Below are 22265 nucleotides of genomic sequence, written 5' to 3'. Positions count from 1 at the left end.
GGTGCACGAGTCCTGCTGGTCTTTGCTGCCCATGCTGCCAGGCACGGCTCCCAGGGTGACTCTAAGCATGCAGTCCTCTAGTGCCTTCCTGACCGTGTGCACCCAGCTCTTCCAAATAACTCCTCTGGTGCCTCTCCTGCTCCTCCTCCCCTAATTGTTGCACTGTGGCGCACCACTCATCGAGAGCGTGGTAGCCTTGAATGTGAACTTGGTTGTACACTGCTGTGCATCATGGTATAGCACGTCGCCTGCTTTTATGCTTTTTTTAATCACCATAGCACCCGCTTTATGGGCTATGTGAATAGCTTTTGAAGTAGACGCACACAGCGCTTCATGTTTCAGCACGGCACCCGCTTTCGTGTATCTTGTTTCTGACTCCTGTGTGAAACCTCTGCTTCTCCATCATCTGTCAAGCTCCCTCCCTCTCGCTGTCAGGGGGAGGGCAGAATGCAAGGGCAGTGGTGCCGGGACCCAGGGATGTAGGAGCCTAAGAAGCAGGCTCATGGCCATGGCCAGTAACGCTGTTATTCGTAAGCATCTTGTTTCATTCTCCAACATCTTCCGGCAGCCATTGCAGAGCAAATCATTGTGTACAAGGCCAGAGCGCCAACAGCAAGAGAGAAAAGCATTTGCAATGCAATGGGTCTCTCATTTACGCGAGTTTGAGCTATTAGCATTATAAATGACAATGCCTTTTATTTATGTTTTAAAACGCAAAACATAACTAAAATACATTGCCATTTACATTGTCAATAGCCCAAACTCACGTAAATGCGAGACCTATTGCAGTGCAAATGCTTGTTTAGATTTGCAGTAAACAGCAGATTTATTTTTATCAGCCTGACAAACCGTTGTCGTATCCATTGCCCCATGTCTCACACTTGATAGTATCCAGACCAATTACAGATTCCATTTGCATTCCCCACTGCCAAGGCCCCTCAGTACTTGAGACTGTAAACAGAGTTCAGTGACTCTCCTGCCACCCTTTCTGTTAATGTCAGATACTCTTCTATTCGATTATGACAGTCCTGTCAAGTAGTGAAAAAGCAGAAAAGGTGTGTCTGACTGTTGATGAATGAGGCAGAGGGAAGTACCAGTATCGTGCCACTACCCAGAGAGTAAGTTACCCAAAAATGTTTTCCCTTTTTCACCATAAACACAGAATATGGTAGCTTAGATGCACATTTCACTGATGTTCGTGCAGTACTTCACACCGTTCGCTCTGAATGTCACTATTGTACATTTGAAAATGCATCCACATTGTGTTTTTGCAGTGACCATAAAACCACTGAGCTCAATAAAAAGTGATTCCAATATAATGACGAAGAATGTTTTCGCTGCTGTTTCCTTCCTCTTCACATGTACTCAACAAGCGATGTCCATTAAGTGTTACAATTCTGAATTTTAGTTTGACCAGACACTTGGTTTGTGGTAATAATGAAATTGATTTATGTAATAACTGGCATATGGCATTGGGTTTCATGGAGTCTTTTAAACACACTTTAAGAAAAATATTCTCACGCCTAAAATATTGGTGTATTCCAGACTGACTGCCATGCATAGCTTAACAGCCGGGCCTTCATTGTCGATGCATGGTTTGGGTTTGAAAATCTTTGCCAAACACAGGGCCCTGTCTCAGGATGTTTTGGTGCCCTAGGCAAGGTACAGTTTTTGCAACTCCTAGCTATGGTATTTCGTATATGCCACCCTGATGTGCTGCAGAACAGTGCAGCATGCAAGGATCCACACTCAAATAGATCTGCTCCTTCCTTGTGGGAAGAACTGAAAGGATCAGGCTGCTACCCTTCATATCAGAGACCAAGAACCTGTTATGCAGAGTTCCACTGGGCTCAGCCCCACCCTTTTCAACACAAACCTGACACAGCTCGCCAACATCATCTGATCACAAGACAGCACCGTCATCTCCTATGCTGATGACACGAAACCCATCCACTCGCTGGTGGACATGACAACCACCACTAGAAACAATTTCACCAACAGCATGACCATGGTAGCAGATTGGATGTAAACCACCTGCCTAAAGCTCAACCATGACAAGACGGAAGTATTGGTCTTCAGCAAGATGACCTCTACAAGAGTCTCCACCTGGTGTCCATTGAAGCTAGGACTCAGACTAGTCCATGCAGTGTGCACCTGCTGCTTCCACATGCTTCGTATTTTGGGAAGGGTCTTCAAATGGCTGCCACAGAACACCAGATGGACAGTCACGCAGGCACTCATCACCAGCCGGCTAGACTATGGCGACACTGGAATTTCTAAACCACTACTACACAGACTTTAGAAAATCCAGAATGCTTCTGCAAGACTCGTACTCGATCTCCCACACCGCACCCATATCACCCCTCTTCTCAAGAAGCTTCACTGGCTCCCTATTCACCAGCGCAGCCAATTTAAACTTCACACACACAAACAAAGCCCTACGCGGCACAGGACTAGCATACTTTAACAGGCAAATATACTTTCAACAGCCCACCAGACACCTACGCTCTGCCTCATTCAAACACACGCCGCGCATCCGCAAAAGCAAAGCATGAGGTCACTCATCCTCCATCGCACCCAAACCATGGAACCACCTCCCTATACACAACAGAGCCTCCTCCTCACCTCTTGAGTTCTGCAAGAAGCTGAAGACCTGCTCTTTGAATAACATTATAGGAGCCAGACACACACACACCAGCCCAGGTGCCTGGATACCCTCACAGGTGATTAGCGTGCTATACAACTCTACATAAGATAACATACAGGACTAGAAATATTTATTTATGTCTATATAGAGTGCAGTTTCAACTGAAGAACCGTTCATTACACTAGCACCCAACAGAGACAAAAAACAAGAATTCATGTTGGGATATATGTAACAAACATTAGAGAGCTTAGAGACACACATTCACTAACAAAAGAGGTGTGTGTTTGAAGCTTTCCAGAAGAGTGACTAGTCTGATATCAAATGAAGTGCAAGTGGGGGAGGGCATTCCTTATTTCATTGCCAAGGATTCAGCATACTCTTCTTTCACACTGGGGTCTTTTAAAGTATGACAGCTTCACCATATAACAAGATCCTGATCTTAAAACTCACAAGGGAGTGAGAAGGTCACAAGTGAAGGCAGGACCAGTTCTGTAGTAAGTATGCTGCACAAAGCAGAGGGCCTCATTTGCATATGCTGCTTTGTACTGGTGGTGTCTGTGGCACCCCAGTAAAGTGTCCTATATACAACTGCCGATGTGGCCAGTCCATGGAAATGACCCAACCAAACTATCTTGACCTATTGACTTCCTATGAAGAGATTATAATGTTATTTTTTGTTTAATTTCAGCAGCTTCAAATACTATCTCTAGAATCCAGTATTTTGTGTTAAAACAAATGGAAACGTTCTGTTGACGAAATTGAAGGTTTTACTGCATGTGCCTTTTCTGTTATTGATAATTGGGTCTTAGTTTAAGGAAGTGGCTCCCAACCATTTTTTTCTTGTGCTTTACTTTGCCCATGTTCCCCTTTCTCTCAGCGACATGTCGATCCATGAGGTAGATGTGGCTGCAGATGAGGCCCAGGCGATAGTAAAGGAAGCTCTTGAGCTGAGAAGGAAGCGTCGGGCCCTCACTACGCGGGAAAAGGAGCCAGATCTAAAACTGGTGCAACCTCTACCGTTCTTCACGTACGTGCTATTGGGTGGTGTTTGAAATGGCTCTTGAGAAGTATTGTGTGCATCTCTTTATACTGGTAGGATATCTGCTTTACTAAAAAACAGAGGTAGAAATGGGGGTCTGGGGGAATATATTTATCGACCTTGACACCTCCGTACCCCAAATATATATGACCACAACAAATAGGGCAGATGTCCGATCAGAAGAAAGAAGAATGTGTGTGTCCAGTGCTTGAAACTAAAGAGAGCAAGCCATCATACAGCAACAACAAGAAAGGCACCTGGCTGAGAAATTCCCATCAGCCCACCCTTCTGGCGGAACTTCATCATGTGGAATTTAGATGGTACATCCAAAGATCGCCCAACTCATCAAATTGATGGTGTGAAACTGGATACCAAAGATGAACTCTAACCAAGGTGTATCTTGATGGTACTGATGGGGTGCAGTGCTCTAATGTGAAAACGTGAGTGAAATAAAAAATGACTACCAAGACAAAAAATATGTTTAATCAGTATTGTCTGGGTGCCAAGGTTAAAAATAGCGCCTGATAGTCTGAAAGTATGACTAAACAATGGCGATGTGCAGAGGGGTCGACATGTTTCAGCCAGTTGGAGAACACTGTCCGGCTTTCTTCAGGACCAACTAGATGAAAAAAACTACTGCATATATACAAACTCGTGAAGGATAGTGAAAAAAGTGTGGTAATAAAATTCATAGCATACCACCAGGAACTTGGATCCCCAATGTATTCTGGTGGAGATGAAGTACGTTTTACCTTTCCTATCAAGATAATTGGACAGGAAAAGATATAAGTATATCCCATCAAAAAGTTGCATGTATAAATACCCGCACTCGACAAGGGACAACACGGAACACACACAGGCGGAGAGCGTATCTACTCCGCTAAACAGAACTATATTCAATTACTGTTATACTCCATCCATTCAATGAAATGTATTTTTTGATATTATTATGTACTCGCCCAGCTTTTTGTGGGAAATGACCTCACCTCACCCGGCAACCGCTCAGGAATATGAGGCCCCGCTCTAATGTATATAGAAAAAATGGACATGCTCAATACATCATGTTATTGTGTCCAGCTAATTAGCTTTAAACAATCTTTATAACAAATTTAAACCTAGTAGTTGACTAGTGGACACTTATCACTTAACCATAGGCTGAACAGACCTGCAGAAGTGAATCAATGATGTTGTTTTGAAAAAACCCTCCTAAATAGTGTTACTATAAAAAATGTTTTTTTGACTTGTGGCATATTTTGAGGCATACTCGAAGAGCCATGTTTAAATGTAGTCCAAAAATATGCCAAAGAGGGGGGTCAAACAAAGTTAATATTGTCATAAATCTAGTGAGCATCTAAAGAATATTTTAAAAGGCTCAAGCTTCTCTGTTGTAGACACCTAAGGGAGGGATAACCCCAGACCTACCTATCCGTCGGTACCTCTCTCCGGCGTCCGAGAGGAAGTGGAGGTGACGGAAGCGCTTGCTGCCGAGCTATTTATACTCGTCTTGATTGATTAATTGATCCCATATGCTGCCTAATTGCCTCATAACGCTGGTCACTGCGTCCGCACGCTAGAACTGACTACTAGTCAAGCAACGCATGCACCGTAGAATACTGATAAATTGCGCATGTGCTTTGCTGCATATTCAGGGTAGTTTGATACAACAGGAGACGCTAGTCCTTCGCGCATGCGCGATTGAGCAGAGTGAACTGACTCGGGTTGTGGACTGCGCCAGCGCCACCTAACACGCAAATGTTTGTAAACAAATGCACCGGTCTTGCATCTTACACAAATCACTCCCGTGTATATCTCTTGCTATGACTGTGAACTAACAGATGTTAAGTTGTTTCATATAAAGCCTAACTAATGTGATATTGAAAGGGTGAGACCTGAGGACCCCAGATTCTGCATATTGCAGATAAAGGACATAGGTGTTCTATGGGTCTTTATTTAGGATAAATCAGCCCAACTATGACAGTATCCTATAGGCTAATACTCCAACGGTCAATCACCGCTATTGATCTTAATCTATATGTCAGTGTTAGATTCTCAAAAACAAGAGTGGGAGACTCCAAATCGAGTTTGGGAAAAACATCTTAGTGTGTTATGCTCTGAAAATACAGCGTGTGAAAGAGTGAAAATCTCTACGCTCACTGTAATCATATTGGTCAATAAATCCAAATTCATGAGACAGTGGAGTGCTGTATCCTGTGTATATGTTGTTCAACAACTATACTGCAGTATTTCCCTACCCAGTGACCATCTATATCTGCTTTCCCATGTGCTTTGCGCCTTAACGATCACAGTGTGCACTGCCATCATGCATATAATTCGCTGTGTGGATGCAAAAAAGACTCCGTCTTAAGTTTTGAGTTGGAAAATATAAATACTTAGAAGTGCCTTCACCCCTGAAATAGTGTTTGTGATGAGGAGTTGAGGAGAGTGGACGTCGAAAGAGTCAATTCATGGCATTTATAAAGTGTACACCTACCTCTGAAGAGGCGTCTTGGCACAATCGGAGAGCTCTGAGAAAAGAGGAAAACTGGCATTCTAGATACCCATTAACCAATGGATGACTTAACCGTGGGGGTCACTGCACCCCCTATATGACCACTTGCTGTGGGGAGTGGCCATAACCTTGTCCCAGAGTCCCTAATTCCACTAAAAACACGATGTGGTATACTTCTTTAGTGGAGCACATCAGGCAGCCCACCTTAGGGGTGTGTGTACTGGTGGAGCAACACTCCTACTTGCATAGCTGATTTCCCACCTGTCCTGGTGCCAAATGTCCTCAGGGCAGGGGGTGGCATCTCCCAGTTTCGGGGGAAACTAGGCTCGCATACCAAAGGCGGCAGAGGCTTTGAAGCCCTTAGCTTTGATATGCTAAATCACTAGCTGGAGGAGGTTATCCCAATAACTCGTGTACTGGCAACACTACAGATTCATTAAGACAATATTTTTGATACCAAACACCATAGATTTCAGTAAAGCCATCATGTAGCTGTGGAACTTGTAATGACCAGTGCCCAGCACATATACTTAAGATGGTCTCCCTATTCACTTGTACCATCTAGTAATTGGACTAGACAGCACAAGGGCATATCTGCTCATGCAGATCTGCCCTCACCTGTAATATTATGCTCTCTGCCTTAGGGGTGAGAGGCCTGCTGGTAGTGGTGACTTACATATATTACGTTCTGGGACTTTGGCATGGGACACAGCAAGGATGGCATGTTTTGTTTTCACTCATGGTTTGCACCATGATTCGCAGTCTGCAGTTGCAGCCTGCATGCAATTTGTGTGTGGGTCCCTTAGGGTGGCATAACATACTGCAACCCGTAAGGACCCTCTTTAGTACCAATGCCCTAGGTACCCAGGGGTACCTTTTACTAGGAACTTATAGAGGTGCTCAAATCCTTGCCAATTGGGTTACACTTAAATTGTAACTCGTTTATAGGGGAAAATGTACTAGCACTGAGGTCTTGTTGGCAGGCTTTAGTGCACGGTCAGAGTTGAAAACTAGCATCTAGTAGTCAAAAAGGGGGCACAATGTGGGTGAACATCTGCAACAAAATTCCAGTTATCTAAACCTTTCCCCCTGGACCCCCGCCCCCAACACACACACAACACACTCATTGTCCAATGTGCCCAGCAGCGCAAACCTAGGGTGTGCATCAATATGTGTCCCCACCACCCTAGATAGAGTATCCATGATGGTGTTCCAATACTTGTGTATAACAGGACATGACCACACCATATGGTAGAAGTCCCCCTCGGATCCTGATAACTACATCAGGCAGGGGTGTCATGGGTTCCAGCCTTCCACACCTGGTCGGGTATAAGGTATGCTTGATGAAGGTACTTGAATTGCACCAGTCGAAGCTATATCTATCTATCTATCTATCTATCTATCTATCTATCTATCTATCTATCTATCTATCTATCTATCATGCATGCATCTCGCCAGTCAACCTCATCCACTGCTCTTACCCACCCCTCATACTTCTCCGTTAGGGGATTCAGCAGGCCTGGAACATTCGACACCAAGGCTTTATATATTTGTGAGATTCTGCCTCTCCCAAGATGGCCCATAAGGGCTATATTCTGGGAAATAGTCTAAGTCCCCTTGGTGTTCATATAATGCATACCAAAGCTGTAGGTACCCAAAAGATTGGGAGACGGGCATTTGGAATTCCGCATGCGGGTCTTGATAGGTCCGGATATGATCCCTCTTCCACAAGTCCCCCAGCCTAGATAACCCTATACAGTCCCAGCCTCAGAAGCCCTTAAAGTTCAATACCTGGGCCATCCGTTGGCCCTCGAATAAGGAGTTTTAAGTGTTTGTTTGCTTTCCTAGCCAAACCATTTCTGCGCCGCACTCCACACCCGGAACATCACCATTGTCACCTCTTGGGGGAAACCAGAGCGGGTGCCTCGTCACCTTATTCAGGTTGAGTAGGTTCAACTCCGCTCGGTACGCCGGGTCTCCCCACATCCGTGCATCCACTCATTTATGGGCAGAAGTTGGGCCTCCCGGTAGTACAGGAGAACGTCCGCCATGGTGATGCCGCCGTTATACACTGAGCAGACATACTTACTGAAAGCTCCTTGCAGGGGTATACCCGCCCATATAAAAATGCACCCATGGCCGCCATAGCACTAAACCAGGACTGTGGGGGAGCTTCTTCCACTGCGCCATGTCTTTCCGAGCCCTCTGTGTCAAAGGACAAAGGTTAAGGCTCCAGGTGAGGCCCAGTTACCAGGAGACATAAATCCCAGGATACTGAAAGCTAAGGCGGCCTGTTGGGTCCGGGGTTGCTAGGTTTCATCCTGGCAGTAAACCCTTAAGAGCACCAAGAGGTATTTGTCCCAGTTTACTTTCAGCCCAGAAGATGCCCCTAAGGTGGCTAAGATGTGAAGTAGAGATAGAGATGGGAACAGCTGGCATGTCGTCGGCATAGAGCGCTATCTGGTCCTCTGTTGCCAGGCCGCACTCTAAGTCCCAGACTTGGGTGTCACACCTGATCCAAATCACCTTGCGTTCTATTACCAATGCGAAATGGAGGGGGGGGGAGGAAACGGCCTTTGTTGGTGCCCCGCCTAATGGTAAATTGGCAGTGACATGCTGCATGCAGATTGTATGTGTGTCCCTTGAGATGGCATAATACATGCTGGAGCACTGGGGGGACCCTCTTTAGCACCGGTGAACTATGAAACCAGGGGTACCATTTACTAGGGACTTGTAGAGGTGCTAAAGGTCTTGCCAGCTGGGGAACAATTGAGTAGTTACCTTGTCTTAGGGAAAGAGCACTGACACTGGGATCCTGGTTAGCAGGATCCAAGTGCACTACAGTCAAAATTGAATCAAATACCAGGCAAAATGTGGGGATGACCATGTCAAAAAGGGGCACTTTCCTACATAGACCGATACCATTAATAAATGTAGAATGTTTTTTATACTAACATTTTAATCAATCACCTAGAAAAGAGCCTTCCGGACGCCCTCCTCCCCCTATTCACAATCATGCTTCATTCATGGCAGATACTCAAGTGATGACACAAGATTGTTAAGCAATGCCAGTGACAATTTAAATGAATAAACTCCTCCATTACAGCCACTGTGCTGAATGTGAATAAGGTTTTCAATAAGGTGTTGTGGAAGTACTAACTAAAGTTGACTTTGGTGAACCTTTCATTAAAATGAAATTGCTCTTATATGATATACCAGTGGATAACGAAGGCACCTGCTTCCCTGGAAGACAAATCTAGAAACTCCCTGAATAAGACACAAAAACACATTGGGCCATGAATCTACCAAACATTCACCTGTTGAAACCGCATACCTAATTAAACAAGGAAACTATGATCTTCTATTTACAATGTGGCTAGACACTAAAAAGATCTACTAGTCCCAAACTGCATTACTCACTGTGCATGCTCTATTCTTAGTATGCAAGAAAAGAGAAAACAAGCTGAATACATCATCTTTGATGTTCTTCTGCCATTAAAAAGGAAAAAAATCTGTTGGAAGACAATATTCTGGGAAGACTGCTTGAAAAAAAAACATATTGTTAATTATTGACCTAGGGCCCTCTAAAACATTGTAAAATATCACAGAAATGTCACCTAAATTTGCACAATTTTATTTTTGATTCATCCTAAATAGGCATGTTAAATGTTCCAAAATGCCCTAATATCTTGAGTAAACTTTCCTAAACAATTCACTTAGCATCAAAAACATACAGATTAGTATCGCCAGATTCTGCCAAACCCAATAAAGCTATTCCGAACAAAAATGGCAGCAAGACGTGCGCCTTCAGCGTCCACTTAATTAAAAATTCTAATGGTCCAAAATCTGAAACTTCCCCTTTGAGTCCAAAATGTATCACCCTGTATCCCAAAAAGAATCCCAAATAAATCACAGATTGTTACGAACACCAGCGACACTGCACAAAGTAAGCATTTTTAAAGCAGAACTATGCTGGATCTGCCATGATGCAAAAGGTGTCTTCTTCATATGATGTTCCTAATGGATATCAAAGTTTATTGGAACTATATTGTATTTAGAAAAATAATCTGGATCAAATCTCAGTATGTTTCAGAGCTATAAAAACATTTGCCTGAGATGAGGCCTAAAGGCATCCTGCTTCTTGACCTAATGATATTGCTTTGTGTCAGAGTAATACTGTGCAATTGGAAATCAGCATATAGTGTTTCGTCTCTCATTAGGTGAGCTTCGCTGTGTTTCGTAAGTGGTATAAACAGAATCTTCCCAAAACATTCAAATCTCATAAAAAATAACATGCGACTATGAGACTCCTTGGATATGTACTTTCAAAAGTCGTAAAAACTCCCCTCACTAGATGGAAAGCTCCCACTGACTAGGAAACAGAACTTACCTTACATCGACTTCTGTTCTCTGTAAACTACAGTTAGTGCCTTCTTCCTTATAGGTAGAAATTGTGTTCTTTACCCACCTTGCTATCTGTTTCCTTTTTTTCGATCTGTCTTATCTTAGTCCTTTATTTCCGTTCTATAAGCCTTTCGTTTCTTGGCAACCAGCCAAACTTTGAAATATTGATAAAGCACACGTGTAGTGATAAAGGCAATTATATACATCATCTGAATGTTGACCCCAACCGAAATAAATGCAACTACTTATGCTGTGAAACTGATAAATCAATAGAAGAACCCTTTTTAGCTAATAGTTTTACAATTACAATTCTGATAATTTGTGCCATATGTAATCAGAAATCTTCTCACCAACATCGAACGATTCATAAAATTATATTTGTCTTTTTGCAACCAAGTCTGTGCAGTTTAACAAACAAACAATGAGTGGTCTTTGTTGAAGCACGATGTACTAAGATGTACTTCTCTTTGAAGTGAACTAAAAAAACAGTTTGATTTCAGCGGTGCAGAATGGACGTGATGTGTCCAGGATGGCGAGTGCTTCAGCATGCCCTAAATTGATCTGAAGACATTAGGAGCTTCCAAATAACCAGTTCTAAGTCTTGTAAGCTGCAATCCCGAGCTTCAAATCCTGACTCCAGGAACAATGCCTTAATTAGAACACATTCTTCCATAACCCTACTCCTTCATCCTCACCATAGATTTCTGATTCCACTTCAGTAATAGCCAAACTATCATCTTCCACTCACTGATCCCTGCATCATCTTTTTTTTAACTACTGGCTCCAGGCACAGCACCTTAATAACTAGACCTTTGCTTTCTGTGCACCAATGTTCTTTTAGTTTATCCATGGGCTCCATCTTGTGTTCTCTTCCTGAATGTGGGTTCTCTTCCTGAATTTGGGTTCTCTTCATTTACCATCAACTCCTGACCCAGCACCATAACTACTGACCATAGACTCATCACCTTAAAAACTAGAGTATCTCTCCTGTTTAACTCCTGACCACAAACACAGCTCAGTAACAACTACCCATTTGTTTCTTTGCTGCTGCTGTTTCAACTTTATATTTTCACAATAATAAATTAGGATTGAGATTAATCAAGGTGCCTATTACTGCCAAGCTTTACACCTTTTGACCTAATTTGTCTCTAGTTTAGCTTCTCATTCTCCTCCACTCTTGTCTTTTTTCCTTGTCCCACCTCCTTTTCTATATCATCTCTTAATTCAGCTCTTCTTTCCTCTTTTGTGAAACAAATAGATATGATGTTCACAGTCCTACCTGCCACTCAGCCTCTTTTCTCCTCCTTTCCAGACTTCTAAGACAACTAACACATCCAGTCATGTGTTGATGTTCACATTTTAAATTCTCCAAGCATTCCTCTATCAACTGAATATTTTTTAGAAGATTTCCCTTTGTTAGTTTAAAAGATACATTCCAGCAGTAACAGGTTGTCGGTGACACAACACAAACTTTGCAACAGCGACTTAGGACACACTAGAAGTGAGGGAACCCACTGATCAAGCCAAGTTCCTGTTCTGAATACTGAGTGTTAAGCATAACTTGCCTACTTGTGATCAGTGTTTCCATTTGTGTAAAACAGAATGTTCATCATAACTTCAATATTATAATCAAGGTAGCAGGTTGTCCGGTGGATACAGTAGGGTGTTGTCTGCGCTCTCCATTAGGTAAACATTTTGAATACGCTCAGGTGGATGGAAGAGAATTGCTCTGACATCTGGAAGTGTTTGTAATGAATAGGCACATCTATGTTCTATTGAGAGGTTTGTTAGCACTTTTAGCTGCAAAGTACAACTTGGGGCTTGTGATGATGACCTGATTACTTTCATGGCTGTAATCTCGCAGGGTAGTAGTCCTTACTTTTACATTGAGGTAAACTGGTAGAAAGCTACTATAGTAATAAGATGTTCAAATAATTAGATTTTGAGGAGATCAGCTTTATCTGAAGACCAGAGATAGGTGCCTTTTTAATGAGTATCATCTTTGTATTTTCCACATTCAAGAGAATAGTGATTCTCCTAATTATATGGCAAGAGAATCTGGATTTCATTAAAGACACAGAGGCTAACATTATGCATTATTCTTTTAATGCGAATTCCACACACTCCACTTTGATGTATTACACCATAAAGGAAAATGTTCTTGAACAGAATAAGGCATAAGGACCCCATTCTGACATATATTTCTAGAACCTTGTACTCTTCATCGTCGACAACTATCAACAACTATAAAAGCCCCCAATACAGCTAGACCCTAATAGGCATGCCCACAGTACAATCTTCCCAAATTCTCCATCATGTATTACGAAAAGTCCAAAAACGGTATGGCACAACAGTAAATTAAGAAACTCCTCAAACAACGAAGAACTTGCATTGCAAAATCAAGGAAAAAAGGCACTCCGTTCGAAGAGGTTTCCAGGTGATGGAGACACGTAGACATAAACTACTGGGAATTATCTGGAATTTAATAGAAATATTAGAACATCCTCTATAGGTGTAAGACATTCTAAATAAAAAGCACATAAACAATTACAATGTATATAACAATCTTAAATTGTTAAAATTTGACATTTTATTAACCTCCTTTAGTTTTGTATTTTTTTGTATTATTTGTCGTTATACAAACCCTTCAATCAACTCCAGGGATGGGTGGGTGGGATAATGTTAGCCTCCATGTCTTTGATGAAATCAAGATTCTCTTGGCATTTAGTTGGGAGAATCGCTATTCCATTACAAGACCGGACGCTACCATTATGCATTTCGGTAGTGCTGCTAAACAACATTCAACATGTGCTCGATCGGTTTACAGTAATGTTTTGTGAAGGTATTAGAGTTTGACCAATTAGCAGCCCTAAGGATGTCCTCTAGTCTTCCACCTTTCCAGAAGGATTGGCTAGCCATTGCTCCTCTCATGGAATGTGCTTGAAACTTCTTAATGTCAACATCTGCCAAATTTATAGTCCATTTAACCCCTCTTGCTATTATAGCCTTGAAAGGTTTCACAAATGAGATGAGTAGTTACTCTACCCTATCAGAACGATGCTCCATCATTCTGGAATCATGTTCCCTCATGCAATCTACCACGTACAACTTTTTTTGTATAAGTCAACCTAGGATAAAAAGCATTTGCAATGCAATAGCTCTCGCAGTTACAAGAGTGTCAGCTATTGGCATTGTAAATAACTGCCTTTTATTTATGTTTTTAAAACAAAAATAAAAGGCATTTTTATTTGCAATGTCTATAGCTTAAACAGGCGTAAGTGCGAGACCTATTGCATTGCAAATGCTTGTTACTTTATGGAAATGGGTAAGTGGGTTACTGCTTTTAAGACAGATGTTTGGTTACTGGCAGTTCATAAATTGTAATCCTTCTAATGTAGCACTTTGGGTTCTGAAGGACATGTGTCTCCTACACCTTGTAACCCGCACTGTCTTATGTAACACATCCTTCATATTGATTTACACACATATGATTTATTGTCAATGTATAATCTGTACATGTGATGTAAAGCACTTTGACACCCTGCATTGGGATGAGTGGTGTTAAAGTGCTATAAAAAAAATACAATTTGGAAATTGGTATTGAAATTGTTGTTTGTGTAAATACTGGGGCGACCAACAGATCTGACAGGCTTACAGTGTATGCATATCACTTATATACAGGGACTGAACAAAGTCAAAAGTATTCCTCTCCTCAATACCTGTGAAGTGATCAGATGTGAGCCTTTATTTCCCCTCCATTGCATCTAGGGGTGAGGCTCCCGATAGCTTCCAGCCAGGATACTCCAACAAAAAGAGGCCTCATGGCTCCATAACTCCGGCTTTTGTTACTGGCAAAACTAGAATCTGTTTAACCTCTTTCCCGCCTGCACGTGGCAGCTCAGAACAAAAGCAGACAACGTGCAGCCACTGCTGAAAGTGTCCCAGTGTCAGAAAATTACACGGGACAAGTTCGGCATTAGTGAATGCCAGAGAAGTAGGAAAGGAATATCGCACCCTCTGAAAGTGGCCAGTTTTGCAGCAGGGTAGATGGTGTCTACCTGCGTCTACCCTCGACTCGAGCCCTACCTGGATGGAACTGGATTCCCAACTGACAGCCCAGCTCAGCTGACTACATCAAATAGGAGGGTGGGGCAGGTGCTGGAGAGAAGCATTTCAGAGCAATTATCATTGTGTGCATGAGCACCATTTCCCCCACCACAACGTTCTATGTTTTTGTGTGTTGGAACATTGCATGATTGACAGTATGTGTGTGTAATAAAATGGGTGATGTTGGTATATGTGGAGAGCTATTGTGAGTGTGATATCCGAAACAAAAAAGGCCAGGCTATTGGTTTTACCAGTTCTTGTACAAAATGTAAATGTGGTTGTCAGGGATCTCATAAGCGAGCTGCACTCTCTTGCTTTCTGCAATTTGGTGGCTGCTATGACAACATTTTCTGGGGCTGCTTTTGCAATACAGCTCAATGCTGGCCTCAGTGCCGGGTTGTCCATTTATCGCATCGTGCATTTTCCCGGGCGGCTGGAGCCAGTAAAGGCTGTTTTTTTAGATTGGAAAGCTGCAGTCTATGTCTCCAGCTCCTGGGGATTAATGGAAGCATAAAAAACTAAAATGAGTGTCAGACAGACAGACCGACAAACAAGAATGGTTTGGGTACTTTTGCATGGACTGCTTTTGGTCCCCAGTACGGCCCTACTTAGTCTGTTAGTGTGTCACAACCAGCCAAAGAGTGACTGATCTGGGAATATACGGACTGGCCCGGCTGTCGCAATGCTAGGCAAATCTGTTCTTTCACACATTTTGATGCATCCTGTGTGCATGTTGCCCTAGAGCAGAGGTCTTCAAACCTTTTGATGTTGAGACCCCCTTGTTAAAATGTTTTAGGCATAAGGACCCCATTCTGACATATATTTCTAGAACCTTGTACTCTTCATCATCGACAACTATCAACAACTATAAAAGCCCCCAATTCCTACAGCAAATCATTTTTACAGTGGGGAAATAAAGTTAAACAGTGTTTAGCAAACCAAAGGTCAGTGAGCACGGGGGTGTAGTCAGAGCTGTAGCTATAAACAAAGGGCCTATTTTTTGATGAAATGGCGTATTTATGAAATATGGTGCATTCCTTTACTTTTCCCTTGTGTTGGTGCACAAATTGCTGCCTAGAACCAACACAGGAAGGATTATTTTTGTACAGGAAGGGGCACTTTCCTTCACATAAACATTCCAGAGAAATTAAAACATCTCTCCTCGTTACACCTCCACTGCGGAGGCATCTGTTTTTAAAGCTCCCCAGGCTTACCTGATTTTGTAAACATTGGCCAGCATCAAAATCTAGAGGTGTTGCATGGGAACCCCACACAAAGCCCCTGGAACACCTCCTTGATGCAGAGTATTTCAAAGCAGTGACTTGTGCTTCTATGTCTTACTCCACATCTATGAGGCCATACAAAGCCATGAAGGGTGACTTTGCACTGCCTCATAGGTATGGTTGAGAGGCTTGCGCCACTGGAGGGTCAAAAAAAGTGATGATCTGGCGATGAAAGCCTTTCATAAATAAGCCCCAGAATATTCTTATGAAGGCTTGCCACACTTTTACGCCACCATTGCGTCACTTTTTGTGATGCTGTGGCGGCATAAATAATGCAACATGTTGTGCCATATTTACAAAGTGACGCATCTAAGATGTGTCACTTTGCAAAAGGCTTGCGCTACATTATACCTATGTCGGGTATAATGTTTGCAGGGTGCCCATTCCCATGCAATAAAGGGTCATAGAAGTGAAGCAGTGAATTTATAAGATTTCACTGTTACACATCTAGAACGCTACTGTGTTAATATCTTACACCTGGCTCACAGCAGGCATGAGACTGCTGTAGGCCCTTTCACACTTCCTGTTAGTGTACAGGAAGTCAGGTTCCTGGTATGCTTCTTTGTCCCCTTCCGGGGGATTCAACCGGCCTTTTTAGTCCTGGGGTTCGGACTCCCAGTGCACTCTCCTCTACCGTTGCTCAGTAGCCATTATTCAGCTGTGCTGGAAGGCAGTCTCTTTTGGGCATTTCATGACTCTCCATTAGTCTGCGTCTTGTAACGACAACGAGTATCATGGGATTTGCATCCAGACAAAATGTCATCTCATTCAGGCCTATTGGCCTGTTTCCCTGTGTCTTTCACCATGGTGCCTTTAGTAATTTTAAAGCATTTGTGTAGTGGCGTCACACATCCTGGTGCTGGTCCTGGTGCAGACCTCAATGGAAAAGGGCTGTTTTGGGGGGATCAAGGCGCGTCAGCGTGGATGGGTGGGTTGGGGGTGGCTAGTCCCACACTGACTGTGGGTTGCTGTACACGGCTGGCATTTTTGAGGACCTTGAAGAAGTGGAGGGGGGGGGGGGGAGCCTGCAGCTGGATTACCCAGCCCACAAAGAAAGAGAGGAGTGGACAAGTGTGGCTCACCGATTAGAGCGGCAGACCCTGAGGCAGAGGTCTGGCCTGGGACCAGGGTTCAATTCCCGACACAGCAGGGTCTTGGGCTCAATGTGCACGGACTCGATAATTCTCGCCTAGGTGCCTACTCTAATCATGGGTCCCACTCTGCAACTCTGGGCAATAGCTTGCTTAATCTCCACAATGGCCCTGAAAGTGCTAGGATGCCAGGCCTCACCTTGGAGGTGCCCAGTAAGGGGGTTTCTCACAGGGAAAGCCAGGAAGGGTTCCACAGCAGTATACAGCGCCAAGATACCTTTCAGGTGATAGTGCGCTTTACAAGTATACCCACATTTACATTACATTTACATTTACAAAGAACTGCTTATTTCTTTGGCTTGGAGGAGGGAGGTCCTCGGTTTGTTGAGGGGCATAGTATGTATTGGACACTTTTGTATGTTGCTTTTTCCATGTGAGTGGTTTTAATTTCATGGGCCACCAAAAAGACACTTTTCTATGTGAATGTATCTGTGATATTGTGATGAGCAATTTGGTTCATGATTGATGTTTATAATTTATGTAATCGTTCTTTTCGATTTAAAGTAATTGTAATTTTTGTCTGGTATGTGTTGTCAATTTATGTGTACTGTACATGTTTCGCTTGGTGCTTTCATATGTGAGCTCATCAATGAAAATGGATTTAAATGAAGCAACAGATTAACAAAAAAAAAAGCCAGAACTACTCCCAAGCATCCTTTACACTTTTACATTTTCATTTAATTCAGAGAGCAGCTGATAACGATCTAAATCACGGTCCCAGGAGGGCTGTCTTTTTTCTCAAGGAAAGCACACGTTTTGAATTGCAGGAACAAGTGAAGTTTGGTATCAAACGTCTCAGCACATTAAACCCCAACTGATGCCAGTGTGGGATTTAATGCCAAATGCACGACAGAGGGCAACTTAGAGTTGCCCCCTGAACCTAACCTACAATGCTCGTCTGGTCTGAGAGGCTGCCACACAGCAGACATGTTGCTGGATCCCTGGGTAGAGAGCCATCCGCTCTCCTAGGACTGCAGCAATGCACTTCCTGGGCGAGGTGCTAGGTCTCCTCCCCCAGGATGAGCAGGAGAAGCTTCAAAGGCATGCTGCCTTTATGAGCTTCTCCAGGCCACTTGCTGTACTCAGCAACTGGCCCCCACCAGTTCTGACTCCCACTCTGGCGGGAAGACTGGCGGGAAACCCTACGTGAGGAAAGGGGGTGTGCCAGCCTGTGCCAATTCCACCCCTCAGGTGGGAGAGGCAAGGTGAAGCACGACTCCGGGCTACCGCCATCTTGAAGATAAGGAGCCCTGCCCAATCAGAGCTAGGCCCCTGCCCGCCTCACACAGGAGAGGAGCAAGATAGGGGGTGTACTCACCCGAGGACAGGGACAATAGGTCCCTGCCATTGCCCTACCTGTAACGCCCCTACGTTTTATATTTAGGGGCACCCTGAACCTTCTTTCCTCGGATCCCAATTTGAAAACAAGAAAGATCAAGAACAAGAAGAACTGCCACCAACTGACTTGGCCACAGCCCTACAGGCCTGGTGATCCTTGAACCTGCTCCCGCTAAATCCCGGCATCTCCTGCAGACAGCAACCTTGAAAACCCCGGAGGACCTGCCTGCCTTGAACCTCTTAAAGACTGGGATGCCCCATAGCAGTGGTTCTGCTCAAACAGCAATACCCCTGGTGCCAGCCAGGAACCGCAAATCCAGCACACACTGCACCTGCTGAGCCTGGCCTGTGCCTGAGTGGACAAAGACCCTGAGGACGTCCCGCTGGCGATTGTGACCTGGAATCCAGTGCCCAAGGACCCTCCTCGACGACGCCAACAGCCTCACAGCAAGGGACCCCTCCAACCGTGACCAGCAGAGGGTAGGATTTCCAGACATCAAAAGACACCCCTACACCCGGCGCCCCACTGCCCCCTGTGCCCAACTCCTGGGTGCCTACCTATCCTCCAAGATCCCAACTTACCTCTCGAAGTGTTGGTCGCTCCTGAAGACTCCCCGTCCCCGAGCCTGCAGCCTTTGTTCATCTCCCAAGATCTCCTTTGAATAACATTGAGCGCCTGACGGCTCAAAAGCACCCTGCACCCAGCCGCCCGAGTGCCTCTGGCAGTACAACCTTTGTCCAAATCTACTCCACTATTTGCCCTGAGCAAGTGACCAGGAGCCCGGCTCCCACAGCCGCGTGGACTGCTTTCCAACAGCCACCAACCGAAGGCCCCCTGCCTCTCATTGGATAACATTGGGCCTAACTACTCCTTCACCCGGCTGCCCCTGTGCCGCTGAGGGTGTACCAACTGGACCTACCTGACCCTGGGAGACCCCTGAGTCTATGCCCAGAACCTTAACTCTGCCAGTCGAATACTTACCCAAAAGCCGATAACTCACTTTTCTTCCTTAGGGTAACATTGACTGGTTTCACTTGGAAAATCTTCAGTGTGGAGTTTTGAAACTTTAAAATATTCATCTAAAATCAGCCGAACAATGAATTCCGATTTACTCACCTGTTATCAGGAGAGAACCCAGTGCTGCATCTTTTAGCCCAGCACTGACCCTGAAAAGTAATTTTAACCGTACTTACCAGTAACTTGAATTTCCTTCCATAGGAATCCATTGTATGGTTTTCACCAGAAAAGTTTCAAAGTGTCGATTTTCAAGAACTACAAATATTCCTTAAATATCGCCTGTATGACTTAAACACATTCTTTCAATTGTTTACAGGAGGTGCACCAGGGCTGGGATTCAACCCTGAGGAAGAAAAAAAGTAACGATAACACTACTTACCTGCTAAGGGAATTTCCTCCTTTAAGATAACATTGGTGATTCTATGTGAAAAGGTTTCTAAGTGTCAACTTTTAAAATACAATAATATTCCTTAAAAATCACTACTGTAACCAAAACGCTTTTACTTAAATGTTTACAGAAGATGTGCCAGGACTGAATCTAGGATCCAGTCCTGTGGTTAGAAAAGTAATCCATAAAGTAACTAATTGCATTTCTCTAGAAATTCCCATTGAGCTCAATGTTGCATTGTGTTTGAAATTGTGTTGCCTATTGCAACAACTGTAACTATTGTAATCAAAAAGACTATTGCCCATTTGAAAAGTATTTAACTAAAGTAACTCATTCTGAGAAAGTATATTTTGATACGGTGTTTGTTCTAAAATAAAACAACTATACATTTTGATACAACACAATTGGCCTAGAGTTCAGTTCTTGAGTGTGTGAGACTATTTGCTGACTGAGTGTGTACAACAAATGCTTTACACTGTCCTCTGTTACTGTCTTACTGCTCAACCAAGCTACCACTTTAGAGAGTAAGGTTATATCTAACTTTAGCCTCTGCCAAACCTCTGGGGACTGTGGACTCTATACACACTGTACCTTACTTTGGTCGAGTATATATAGAGCCACTTTCTTACATAGACAATTGGATATTACATTTAATAAAGTACTGGTATTGCATTGAGCTGACACACATACCACCTGCAAACCCACCAAAAAGCAAGAAAATTATCAAAGTCAGAACAAAAGCTGTTGAACACTGAGATCAAGGAACTATGCCTAAAACAGGCAATAGAAAAAGACTGGAGTGGTTCACAGGAAACTACTAGCCATATTTTCTAATATCCAAACAAGATCAAACTCTAAGACCCCCATGAACAAAAACACAGAAAGTACCTAAGATTCCAGCACAACGGAACACTCTACCAATTCAAGGTACTTCCGCACAGAATAAAATCATCTCCACTTGTGTTCACCAAGTGTCTGGCCGCAGTGGCAGCACACCTGAGAAGAGAGGGAATCCATGTCTACCCCTATCTAGACGACTGGCTCATTTCAAATTCAAAACTAACATGTCACAATCATTTGCGAAAATCAATCCAAACACTACATACACTCTCCATAAACCACAATAAATCGGTCCTAGGATGCTTGTTTCCAGTCCAGGGAGACCTGGCCTGGCAGTTCGGGCTGGACTGTTCCCATTTGGGCGCAGGGTCAAGACTGATTTGCATATGCTGGGTCCAAACTGGTATAGCATGGTGAGCAAAAAAATGATGGATTTAGGCCCAGATCTCTGTACTGGGGTGACTGTATGACATTGTTCTGCATTCTGTCCATCAATTGTTCTTTTTGCATTTGTCACCCAGAGTGGGACGGGTATGCCCAGATGTGGGTCCCGTGCTCTTGATGCCACTGGAGTCAAGCTATCCTGGCTGATGAAGGCTGAAAGCCCGAAACCGGTCCTAGGATACTTGTTTCCAGTCCAGGGAGGACCTGGCCTTGCAGTTCGGGCTGGACTGTTCCCATTGGGTGCAGGGTCCAGACTGATTTGCGTATGGCTGGGTCCAAACTGGAATGGTATGGTTAGCAAAAAAACGATGGCTTTAGGCCCAGATCTCTGTACTGGGGTGAAAGTATGACATTGTTCTGCATTCTGTCCATCAATTGTTCTTTTTGCATTTGTCACCGTTAACATTAGCCATAATCATGTCATAGACCAGTGGGAATACCCCAATCAGTCTCATCCCTAACTCCTGGTCAGCCTCCGCCCCGTGTTCATCCTGAATTTTCCTAATGACTGTTGTAAGGAAAGTTATAGAGGGTTTGCCAAAGAGCAGGGAATATAATGCTGCATACACCGTACCCCAAGTGGTGCAGTCTGCTACATTGAGAATAAGCCCTTTGGGTAAACTTATTGTAAGGATCCTGTGTTTATCCACAGGAAAAGTATTAGGAAAGACAGCTTCTAGTTGCTCAAATTTCTCAGCCACCCAGAACGGCAATTCACCCCTACTTTGAGTACGCTTCCCCATCACTGAATTAATAATGATAGGGCTTATAACCATGCCTCCATGTCCTGGTTGCTGAGATGGGGTCCAGCCGGAGCCACTTGAATAGTGCGAGACACATACTGTATCACACTTCTGTGTATATGTACTAAGGATTCATGTAATTGACGCAGCTCTGCATGCGTAACACCGCGATAATTTGGGTGTGGCATAAATCTCACCAAAACAGGATATTTGGCTCTGTCGACCAATAAGGGGCCTAAACGGACCACTGTAACAAGGTGAGACCATTAAACCAGATTGTATGCTCCCAAGCTGACAACGGAACTTCAATTGACCAATAAGGTCTATAGTCTCAGGGAACCGCGGCATGTTCAT

The 22265-nt window shown here is 43.8% G+C and overlaps 1 protein-coding gene across 8 annotated transcripts in view; it reads left to right on the top strand.

Moving 5' to 3' along the window:
• CABIN1 (calcineurin binding protein 1) overlaps positions 1-22265 on the top strand; it is a 1271888-nt gene that overhangs the window by 236411 nt on the left and 1013212 nt on the right. For all 8 annotated transcript variants that reach the window (XM_078667788.1, XM_078667793.1, XM_078667787.1 and 5 more), the window contains one exon: positions 3525-3674. In XM_078667788.1, the coding sequence (XP_078523914.1) occupies positions 3525-3674 (150 nt within the window). The remainder of the gene's footprint in view (positions 1-3524; positions 3675-22265) is intronic.

Source organism: Lissotriton helveticus, chromosome 11, assembly GCF_964261635.1.
Source record: "Lissotriton helveticus chromosome 11, aLisHel1.1, whole genome shotgun sequence".
In the NCBI taxonomy this organism is placed as follows: Eukaryota; Metazoa; Chordata; class Amphibia; order Caudata; family Salamandridae; genus Lissotriton; species Lissotriton helveticus.
This window is presented reverse-complemented; position numbering and strand designations above follow the sequence as displayed.